General features: G+C 41.8%; 1 protein-coding gene across 1 annotated transcript; it reads left to right on the plus strand.

The window, feature by feature from the left end:
- Window positions 1-4,715: 4,715 nt before the first annotated feature.
- LOC140063944 (cyclin-dependent kinase inhibitor 1B-like) lies at window positions 4,716-6,963 on the plus strand. Its single transcript, XM_072110243.1, has 3 exons — window positions 4,716-5,346; window positions 5,463-5,579; window positions 6,068-6,963. The coding sequence occupies exons 1-2, from the start codon at window positions 4,848-4,850 to the stop codon at window positions 5,570-5,572; spliced, it is 609 nt and encodes a 202-aa protein (XP_071966344.1). The 5' UTR covers window positions 4,716-4,847; the 3' UTR covers window positions 5,573-5,579; window positions 6,068-6,963.
- The last annotated feature ends 5,166 nt before the right edge of the window (window positions 6,964-12,129 follow it).

Below are 12,129 nucleotides of genomic sequence, written 5' to 3' on the forward strand. Positions count from 1 at the left end.
TAGAAGGTGCAATACTCCTAAACTGATCAGACAGAATTTAAAGGGCTGTTCTCATTTCAGCAAATAATTTTATTGTTTGCATAATGAAAAGTTATAAATATTTTACAATATTCTCACAGTTTTCTAGATCTCTGTCCTTTTATAGAAAGCATCCATGTTTACCTCCTGTGGATATATAGACAGATTTTCTATTTTGGCAAATTATCACCTGTACCTTTTTAAATCTGTGCACAGTGTTTGTGCACAAGCTTTTCACTTAGGCCAGCTGCACACGTGGCGTTTTGAACTTGTTTTGGGGTTGCTTTTAAGCAGCCCGTTAAAAACCACATGCGTTTTTAACGGACTGCTTAAAAACGACCCAAAACGCCACGTGTGCTGCCGGCCTTAGGGTCTGGTTCAGTTTACCGGACATGATTTAAAATTCCCCGCTGATGCGGCACAGCCGGAGCCTCCTAATAAATAATTCATACGTTGGCACTCTTGTACACCAGTTTTTAGGTATAAAGCACTGAAATAATCGCGTACCACCAGGCATTGCAATTATTTTTTAAGATGGTTCTACGCCTGAGGCCAGCGGCACATTTGGCGTTTTGGGCCGTTTTTAAGCAGTCTGTTTAAAAAACGCATGCGTTTTTGACCCGTTTTAATTAAGAACTTTGGTAAGAGCTCAGAGACAGAATTGTGGTAAGGAACAGTTCTGGCTAAATGTACAAAAGAATTTTTACAGTACTTTAGGTTCCTAAGAGCACAGTGACCACCAGAATCCTTAAATTGAAGAAGTTAGGGGCAACCAACTCTTCCTTGACCTGGACATCTGTCCAAACTAAGCAACTGGGCTTCAGAGATGTAGTTGGGAGATGGGAAAAGTTCCACAAAAGCAACTATCACTGCAGCCCTCCACCAGTCAAGGCTTTATGGCAGAGTGTACCAAAGGAAGCTTCTCCTCGGTGTAAGACATATGAAAGCCTGCATGCAGTTTGAAAAAAAAACACATGTAGAACTCCCTGACTATGAGAAATAAGATTCTAATGAGACAAAGATTGAACTGTTTGGTTTAATACTAAGCGCTATGTGTGGAAAAAACCTGGCACTGCTCATCACCTGCCAAATACAATTCCAACGGTGAAACATTGAAGTGGCAGCATCATGCTATGGGGGTGTTTTTCAGCTGCAGGAACAGGACTCTTTGCAATTGAAGGAAATATTACAGCCAAGTACAGAGATATCCTGGATGAAAACCTCTTCCAGGGTGCTCTGGACTTCAGACTGGGTTGAAGGTTCTCTTTCTAACAAGACAATGACCCTAAGCACACAACTAAAATAATAAAGCAGTGGCTTCAGAATAACTAGGCCAGCTAGAGCCCTAACCTAAACCCAATTGAGCATCTCTGGAGAGACCTGAAAATGGCGTCCACCAATGTTCATCATCCAACCTGAGGGAACTGGAGAGGTCCTGCAGAGTGGCAGAGCATCCCCAAATCCAGGTGTAAAAGCTTGTTGCATCTTCCCAAGGAGATTCATGGCTGTAATAGCTCAAAAGGTTCTTCTCAATACTAAGCAAAGGATATGAATACTTATGACCATGTGATATTTCAGTTTTTCTTGTTTAATAAATTAAATAAAAATATCTATATTTTCTGTCAAGATGTGCAGAGTGTACATTAATGAGCAAAAAAAGAAGATTTTTAATCTTACCAAATGGCTGCAATGAAACAAATAGTGAAAGAGGGCAGAAAAATTTCTGTTCCCACTGTATATCGTGAGATCATTCAAGTATTGTACACTAGCACTGTTGCCCCAATGGAGCTCCATGATGTATCTCGACCAAAAATTTCAGTAATCCTAAACAGGATTACAGATAATGTCACCATTCTAGATATACTACTGATTTATATACTATATATACATAGAAACAGAAAAATAAGCACTGCTATATGCAAATTCACAGACAACACATTCAGCACTGCTACATACACACACGACGTCCCTGCGTGACTCTGCACTAAGAGGCTTACTAAGCATCTTCTCAGGACTTGCCCAGGCATCTCCCTGTTACACATCACTGCTAGTGTCGTTCATACACTAGCCCGCTTTGTACATCTCAACGTGACATTTTTGATTTTGGATAGACAGCATGAGTAAGATGATATAACTAGACCAGTTAATGATATCACAGAGAGGGAAAGAAACAGCTAAATCCTATGTATACAGGTTTAACACCAGTTATAAGTAGTGGAAAGAGAGTTCTAGTAAGTGGTCTATGCCAGTTGGACAATTTCCCCCACTAATGAGGTAGGTGTCTAGCTTCAATCTCATTACTGAATGGGATATCACTTGATAAATCGCATAAATCTGTTAAATGAACAGATTATAACATTGCAGCTGCAGGGCTAGTAGGTCATATGTCCAAACCCCAGATAGCATTCATTAATAGTGACGCATATGTTCCAATGTTCACCGGTTTTTAAAAAGTACATAGGCACGTGGCAGAAGCGTGGAGGTGACGTAGCCGCAATAATAATCACAATTTCTTGCAATGCCCAAGACATTTATTATTTCAGTGCTTCTACAACAGAAACTGGTGTAGAAGCACTTATAAATGCCCCCCAGGTGCTTATACTCGCCTCTCTCTAGTTCCTCGGTTCAGTGTGGCAAAGCCTGTCACTGCTGGCCTCTGTATACAGAGGCTGAGTGGTGACGCAGTGTGGATAGTGTCACACCTGCTACAGAAGCAGTTGAAGGCTTTTGCAGGTCCGCACATTGGCGACCTGACGTCACCGTTGAGCCTCTGTATACAAACAGGACAGCAGTCACAGGCAGCGCTCGGAAACACAACGCAAATCCCACATGTGACCATGGAAAAATCAGTCCAGGACAAGAAATCCATCAAGCTTTGAGTCAAAATGTGGCTATATCATTCACTTTCATTACTAGTGATAAAGGCACTACAATCTTGTAGTGGGCATAGCTTAAAGTAAGGGTACATTTACACGGGGTATGCCCGCCGTGCGGGCATACAGCCGTGTGCTGGAGGTGAGGAGGAGGTGACCCCTCCTCCCTCCATAGGAAATAGCGGCACATCCGCCGAAAGATAGAGCTTGCTATTGCCGTCTATGGGGACATACATGCGGCCGCAAATTTGCGGCCACATGTACGGCCCCGCAGACGGCAGTGTGAATGAGCCCTAAGAAATACATTTTAAAAACCCCTCTGCTCTCGTAATTCTCTGCCATTCTCACGGTCAACATAACATTTATTGCATTTTGAAACACAATACAACAGCTGTGTAGAGGAGATTTGACATTGTTATCTATATTTGTGTTTACAAAATGCAACCATTAAAGCAATATTAACGTGTGTTAACACCAGATTTACAAAACATAAATATTAATACAATGTTAACATACATGTTTACATTGTGTTTTGCAAGCACATGTTAACAGCAATGTCATAAAGCAAATTTCTTCTCAGCTGTTGTATTGTGTTTCAAAATACAATGTAAACGTCACGTGTGAACGCAACCTAAACATATAATTGTTTTCATTCAGTTGCTGGTCAATGCAGAAACATCACTGAGGTTGTCGACAATGGGACTAGTGAATGCATTTGTCATTATATCCCTAATGAAATATGATTTCCAAGGAGCAGTAGAAATTTTGTAATTCAAAATTTGAAAACAAATGGTCTATATGAGACCAATGGATGTCCTAACAGATGTCCTAACTTTTCTGCTATCCTGCTTCTTTTCTTTTCTGCTTTCTATTTTCTTTCCAGCTGGCCACTAAACAAAATTATGTGTTTTTTAAAACTAGACGTTCTCTCAGCTTAGTAAAAAACCCATCTCTGCTACATTGAATTTTCCAAATACACATATACATAAAATACATGTACATGTCTGATAAGCCATTGACTACCTGGTAATTATAATACATCTATATGTATAGTTCTGCAGCACTTTACAAACTAACAACATTATAACAGAGCCAAACAACCAAAAGCTTACAATCTACGAGGAGGTGATGGATGCGTACATTCTACATGGGTGCAGCCCATACAGGGTCGTATCAGTGGCATATGCATTAGTATCTGTGTGCACAGATGTGTACATGAAAGTTCGTGTACGATACTAATACTGTACTGAAAAAGCAATATCCAGAATCAGCAGCTGTATGCACAGAGGGTCCCTGCAGGAGACACCTGATTGTCATGTGTCCCGGTCTATAAGGTGCAGGGTTTTCGGAGCTGCACTGGACACCATCTGTTTTTCCTTTCCTAAAATTATCTTCAGCGCTCACTAGCAGCAGGGATAATATGGTTCTTTATTGAGCCCTGCAGCAGAATGGGTTAAAGAGAATGAACTCCAGGGGGGATAGAATATGATGCCCATTGGGATGCACTCAGGAAGGTGGAATAATACAGGGCAGGAGAGGAGACAAAGAAAAAATATCAGTTACAGTTTATAAGTCAAGTCAATGTTACTACCCCTCCTCTCTACATAAGAAGTAATGTCACAGCCTTCTAGGTTGCGAGCCCTCCCCCTTGTGTACAGTGAATGGGGAGTAGAGCTGGCAAAGGACTGTGGAAGGGGGATAGTTTTTCTCTAACCTGACCTGCAGCTCCACCCTTTTTGGAAACTAAAAAGGTAAAGAAAGGAGCACTCCGGCAGGACCTCCTCCCCCTGCCCAGTCACCACAGTGCTCTCCCCGCCTCTCCTGCTCTGTCCCCACCTCGTCTCCACTCCTGCTCCTTTTCTATATAAGCTTCCCAAGCCCTGCGCAGACATATCCAGAGAGCACTCAGCCCTTACTCTTACTACTACTACTGCCTAGTAAACATCAACAACAGTCATGGCCAACATTGCCGTGCAGGAGGACAACATACCAGCCTTACTGCTGCCCAGGATGGCCATGGGTGCCAGTGGGAGGGGGGTGTGCAGAAGCTTATTTGGCCCCATCGATCATGACGAACTCCGATCAGAACTGAAGAGGCAACTTAAGGAGATCCAAGCATCTGACTGTCAACGATGGAACTTTGATTTTGAAGCTGGGACACCACTGAAGGGGACTTTCTGTTGGGAGCCTTTGGAAAGCAGGGAAATGCCAAGCTTTTATAGGGAGAGCAGACTGTGCCCAACCAGTGCCACACCATTGCCCAGGCTTCCTGTGCCAACTGCAGGTACCAGAGAGGAGTCACAGGCTGAGACTGAGCAGCAAAGCAAGGAGTGTGCAAAGGAAAATGCAGACAAGACTGCCAAGAAATGTCAAGGAGTTAAAGGACCTTCTAAGACATCAACACACTCCACTTCATCCCTTCTGAGGAAGAGAGAGATCAGCACTTCCATAACTGGTAAGATCACTAACCTACATTATTCCAACAGCTAAATTGTATCATAGGAATGCATTCTCTTTATTGTTACCTTCTACTACAATCATCTAATCCTTGACATTCTCCCCTTGCTGCAGATTACTTCCCCAAAAGAAAGAGAATACAAGCCCCCAAGACTGACAGCATAAAAGTTTCCAACCACCCTCTTTGCACTTTGGAGCAGACCCCTAGGAAGAAGATCAGATGAATCACTGGTAAGTTTTCTATCCAGGGCTAATAGTGACTAGTAAAATGCTGATGTGACCTAAGGACAGTTGGATTTGTGGGTAAGGAGGGGGGAGCAGGTTGTAAGCAATTTGCAGAAGTGCAGAGATGTGTTTCTGAGGTTGTTTTGGTTGTAGAAAGTGGGAGTTGGTGACTCTGCACATGATAGGCTTTTTTTCTAGGCAGTGTTACTCAATCTCTTTAGCTCCTCCTTGGAAAGTTCTTTAAAGAAAAAAAAAAGTTGCAAAACAAGCTGTACTGGCGGGAAAGGGGGGTTAGGAGAGGGGAAGAAGGTGGGGGAGGGGAAGCAGCGCTGGAGAGAGACTGCTCACAAGATAAACAAGGGCAGGGTCTTCTAATGCCTGAGAGCTATGGAGGGAGGGGGGCTCAGCTGTGCACCCGTTAACCTCTCCCTGTAACTGTATGACTCTGTAGCCTGGCTAGATAATAACCTCTGCTGTTTTTTCTTATATTTTAGGTCTATATTAGTGAGCAGGGATTTAAAGAAGTAAACCCTCAACAAGTATCCCTTACCAGACCCAGGAGGGAGGGGAAAAGGAGACTGCAATCAGAACTACATTGGCTGGGTCCTCTCCAGAATACTGAGATTCTGTAGCTTCTAATCCCGAAGCCATTCACCAACCTTGGACATGGACTTATCAAAATCTGAAGCAGTTGAGGACTTCCTAGTATTGCACGCACTCTATTCGCACACTTGGATGTCTAATAGTGGCTCATTCCTCTTTTTATCTTGCTAAGGGAGAATGCCAAGCTGGCAGGGTGGCATCCATCTGTCCTGTCTGTATCAGTGCTGTGAATGTAGCAATAACCTACTATCTGAAACTATACTTTGCAGGGTTCAGGTGCAGACACCCTTCAGCTTTCCAACTCCTGCCAGACTACAACCCTGTTTGGCAGATTTCTAGCTGTTAGGAGTTGTAGTTGAGCAATACAGGGATTTGCTAAGGGTTACTGACCCCTGGTTAAGCTTATGCAAACCAATAGACATGTACAGATGTTTTCTATGTAGCATTTGTTTGTGTAATCCAGTTGTTTTGCACTGTTTTATATATATTTTGATATATATACCACCATTATGTACAGCAACTATGTAACATAAGAAAGCATTAAAATAAGTTATATATTTATATAACATGTTGGAAGTACTCCAATGTTAAGCCATAAAACTGGCTAAGAAACGGTTCCAGAGGTTATACGTATGTCTCCTTTTGGAGAGATAAAAGTATTTTTCCAATAACTATGCATGTACAGTTTTCTATGTTGTTATTATGTTTTCATTGTTTTACAAACAAATGTACAGAATATTGCTATATGAGCAAGAGAAAGTAAACTATATGACTTTTATACCGAAAATCTGTTGTTGTTTCATGATTATTATATGGTTGGGAATAGAGATGTAGCAGAGCAGAGTAAGAGTATGCTCATATTTGTGTCTGATTTCATACCTGTGGCTTCACACAGTACTGCATATAATCCTACCACATTGTCTTTGTAAGATCCACAATTGGCAAACTCAACCCTGCTACTTCTGTGTATTTGAAGGGAGAAGGCAAGAAAAGGAGGTTTTCAAAAAAACATAACTCTTGACTTTTTTAGTGAACCCTAGACTTTTGATCTAAAAGAAGACCCCAAATATTCTATAGGTTTTAATCATTCCTAAACCTAAGGGCTCCTATAGTTGTATGCTGCTAGTAAATATAAGAAGCAGAATGTCTGGACTTGGCAATTCTTACACAAAGAATTTGGAAACCCTTAAAAATGGATAACTGTACCGTGTTGGGTAGGTCTAGTAGATCGAACAATATAGAAGTATATCTATAGTAAGGCACCGAATTGGGTGGTTAATTATCCTAAATTACATCAAACTACTACTACTGTTAGTACTACTACTGTTAGTAGTACATCATACTACTACTGTTGAATTAATTAAGATTATTTATCTGATCTCATATTATTTGGAATCTTTGAAATTGTTTTTTTGGTTAGAGAATGTATAATGGCAAAACTAAATCCTTATATTAGAGGCCATTGCAGTTTTAGAGAATGTAAATAGACTGAAAATATTTCATACAAAGGTGGACATTTTCAGTCTTTGTGTGAGCTAGAACAATCCGTAAAATATCATAGTGCATGTAGAGTAGCAGGGCTGAGTTTGTCATACATCCTGTATAGCTTTACAAGGTACATCTTTTAAAATATATATTTTTTACAGCAGCCCAATAAGAATGCATTGCGCTCTGCTGTATCTGCAGGAACTAGTTCTGGTATATAAGCCTACTAACACATGACGCCCCGGCCCCATTGTTTATAAACATTCGAGCAGCTGAGTCCTCCAAGCTGAATCATGACATGGCTTTTTTTTTTTTTAAAGAGCTTTGTCTTTATTTTAACCCTTCCCTAAGTCCACATATGTGCATCTTTTTCTTTTTGGCAGGATTTCAATAGGTTGAGGGGGTGCATACATTATGTCGCGTTCTGTGAAAGAACAAATCAATCAGAGACAGCTGGCTGCCTGTGGCAGCTATTGTGTATCATTTTTTGGAACCTGCCCCTTATCCCTTCACCAATCCCCATTACATCTTCCTCAACCCCCTCACATCCTTGTATTGCTATTCAGTTTTATGGCTCCGTGCTAAGGGGACACTAAAGAACAGAGTTGTAGCATTGGACCAGCTGTCCATATACGATAAGTGTCTAATGGTGAGCGTGGGAGCGATAACAGGTTTACTGGGAGCTGCAGGACGACAGGAGAAACATTTGGTAATAATTGGCATTGCCATGTGTTAGGCTGGTTTGTGGATTAAGAGATTGGCCCCGGCCAGACGGATACCCTGGCAGTTGTTAATTGGGGCCACCATTTGAGCCGCACATAGACATTTGCCAGCCAGTGAACAATTGTACTGGATATGTTTTTCCCATAAACCTCTTCATTTGATCCTAACCTTTTGTCTATGTATCCATACTTCAAGTGAAGCTATAGAATATGCGTTAGGGAAGTGCATTGTAAGCAATTGCTTATACAGAGCTATTATTTGATGCCTGACAGAAAGGAACCTGGAAAATATTTGTTTTTCAAGATTTTCTGGATTATGAAATGCTGGATTAAAGGAATTAGATTATATAATCTACTCTTCTGTAAATTTTGGGCCAAATTTATCACAACATGTACATCTAAAAACAGCTGTGCAGGGCAGAGCCGGGAATTGCGACTTTTCCACCTTATGTGGCGGTTGGATGGGGAGAGGGCGTTGCTAGGCCATGCAGTGGGCTGGAGCGTGGTGTTCCTGCCCTTTTCCTGTGAATTGCATGTAACCTGCGCTCATTCAGGCACATGCTATGTCGCAATTCTACACCAGGTCAGACCTGGTGTAAAGGTGCCGCAGAAGTTGCTTCCGACCATGGTCTAGGGCAGCATCATTATACACTGGTGCTACATGATATATGTGCCTCTTTGTATCAGATACACTTTAATTTTGTCTTTCTAAGTTAGAATCCGAGCTAGTAGGTAGGGTTGCCAACCAATCAGGCGTTATGTCAAGGGTCCCGCGGCCGCATTTCCGTTGGGTTTTTCGACTTTTCGGGGATCGCGGCGCCGGAACAGGCATTGAGTAGGGGATTGTGTCGCACTCAATCAGATTTTGGCGCATTGGCGCCGGCTTTCATGTGACAGTAATCGGGGGGCAGGCCATTGGACGCTCCGACGGATTCGGACTGAGCGCGGGATTTAACATTTCAATTGTGTCGCAAGACATGCACTTACATGCATCAGGAAGAAGAAGGTGAACTCCGGCGGACCTGAGCGGGATAGCAACACATGCAGGATATCGGGCGCACGACAGGAATGGGTAAGTAAATGTGCCCCATAGGCCCAGATTTACTATGCAGTCTGCTCCAGAATTCTGGCATTGATTGCACATAAATACATGTGGAAACTGAAAATGTGCACATGTATTTATGAAGTGTTTGTGTTAGTATTGTGTCACAGTTGCTTTATGCTCGCTGTAATACAATACTTTGCACATAAAGGGGCGTCCCCGTGCGTATTCACACCAGCCGCCACAGTTTTGTCGGCAAGTCTGACTGAAATGTGGCGCAGACCCCTAGAACTGAGTTCACTTGAAAACATGTGGTGCACAAAGTCTGAGAAACTAAAATAATATTATCTATCTATATCATATGTTTTAGGCCATTGTGGGGGCATATATCCCACCGCAAATTTGCTGTCAGATTATTGTCCCCATAGAAGCCTAGGGCTCCCGGCCACGGTATGGTGAGCACACATGTGTTTCTCGTACATACACCTGAATGAAGATTAAGAACAGACGTCTTTGCTTGCTGCACCTGCTTGTAAGAACAATCGGCGGCCATATTGCTAATGGTCAAGCATCCTTAAGCTCAATTTAACCCATTGAGGGTAATTTGTGGTCATTGGAAAGCGTACTGATCTCAGCCAATGTGTATAGGGCTGAGTTACAATGCAACCACATCACAAAACTGGGAACATTTATAAATACACACTTCGAATATAAGGAGTAATGCTCAGTTTGCCACTGTTGCTCCAATTTTGCTCTAGGGGCATATGGAATGGAAATACATGAGAAAATAGGACATTCTCTATATTTTTATATGGCTCGCTCTATATAAATGGAAGGCCATTTTGCCATTGAAATGAATTGGGCGTTCGTTTAAATGCAGACTAACACTGTGCTCATATCAGGGATTCAAGATGGACTAGAGATTAGTATGGGTGACCGGCAAACATAATCCATAAACCCTATTTGTTTTGAATTCAAAGTTGAGACCCCAAGGTTTCATGGTGTCTAATCTATAAATCCATTTGAGTTCTTTCTTTGTTATCTATCTATCTATCTATCTATCTATCTATCTATCTATCTATCTATCTATCTAACAATATCACATGTCTTATCTGTATATCTAGCCATCAATCAATAACTGTATTTAATGGGCCATATTTATCACTTTTGTGTGCCTAAGTGTAGTAGTTGCGCCTAAATTCTGCGCACTGTTTTGCCAGAATTATCACAAACTACAACCATCACAAGCTACAATAATCACTTTACTTTAAAACAGTTTAGGCGTAATTTTGGCGCAGTTTAGGCGCAATGTTAGATTCAGGCACTTACATGTGATCCTGCTACAAGCTCCTCTCTGCTTCTCCCACATCCCAGCAAGAAGATAACACTCACAGCAGCACCCAGGTGTGTGACACCCTGCACCCAGTGACCTCCTCAGCAGGGGCTTCTCCTGGAGGGGATCCCCCAGTGCTGATCTCCTGCTGCACCCCTGTAATTCTGCACAGTATCCCCCTCAGACACACTGGTGATACTGTGCAGAATTACATGGGGTCACTTGTATGTCGTATCTGCAACATTCTGCAAACTTGTGCAAACTTCTCTTGCTCTTGCTGTGAGCTCAGCGTTTTGCAGAATGTTTTGTAAATAGAAGGTGATGAACTGTAAATAGAGTCTGCAGCTCCTGTCTGTAGTGTATCTAATGTATCTATTATCTATTCTAGTGTCTGGTTGAGCTCTGCTGCTAGAAATGAGCTGTTCTGCAAAGGGGCTCAGTGCTTTCTTCTTAGATAACGCCACCTTCGGGCTGGAGTGTTTTTGCGCCCGTTTTTGCGCCTAAATGAAAACGTTGCAAGTGATGAATATCATTAGGCGCAGCAAAACATCTGGATTGGTAAAATAGATGAGGGAAAGCTGGTTATTTTTGCTGCGCGGCTAGTTTGGCGTTTAATCGCAAAAATGGCGCATAAACGGTGCGCCTGAAAGAAAAGGCGCAAAAACAACAGAAAAAACGAGTGATACATGTGGCCCAAAGTGTTATGTATCTATCCATCGATCTATCAATACCTTTTTGGTGTAGAAAAAGAAGCAAGCCACTGGTTTATGTCTTTTCCAAATCCAATTGCACAAATAAATGTAGGCTTTTGCTCGCTCTCCCCTAAATATATCTAACTATGTTATATGTATTATCAATATCTCTGTTATATGTTGTTATATAAAAGGGAAATGAGTTAGCATTAACTCATTAGTAGAACATCTGGAGTTTTTAGTAGACTGTTATATCCTGGCCACTATGTAATAACCGGCATATTTATCTGCTCTTACACCGTGCCAGTAATAAATATATGGTAAGCATGTATTGTATGTGGAGCAGTCATGGTTGAATTCCACTTTCACCTCTATATGACCTTCTTCAGGCCACTTGATTGCCTTCTTCCTCTCACTCACACACAAAACAGAGCCCCTGTATGTAGCATTGTAATGGAGTGGTAATAATTCTTTGTTATTTATCAAATTTATTGTCTCTTACTCCTCCCCCTCATTCATTGAAATCTGCAGGATATAATCTGGAGCATCACTTTCTCTAAATCACAGGTAATATCTGGGTACCTACAGTTTACCTAAAAAAGAAAATTGAAGCATTTGTTTTAGCAAGTCTTCTCTGACAACACTTGCCCTAAGGATCGGGCGCTCTGACTGGCAATCA

Source organism: Engystomops pustulosus, chromosome 6, assembly GCF_040894005.1.
Source record: "Engystomops pustulosus chromosome 6, aEngPut4.maternal, whole genome shotgun sequence".
Classification (NCBI taxonomy): Eukaryota; Metazoa; Chordata; class Amphibia; order Anura; family Leptodactylidae; genus Engystomops; species Engystomops pustulosus.

Coding starts and splice junctions, on each gene's coding strand:
- LOC140063944 (XM_072110243.1), top strand. CDS start 4,848: ATGGCCAACATTGCCGTGCAGGAGGACAACATACCAGCCTTACTGCTG. Junction 5,347..5,462: donor GATCAGCACTTCCATAACTG/GTAAGATCACTA, acceptor CCCTTGCTGCAG/ATTACTTCCCCAAAAGAAAG.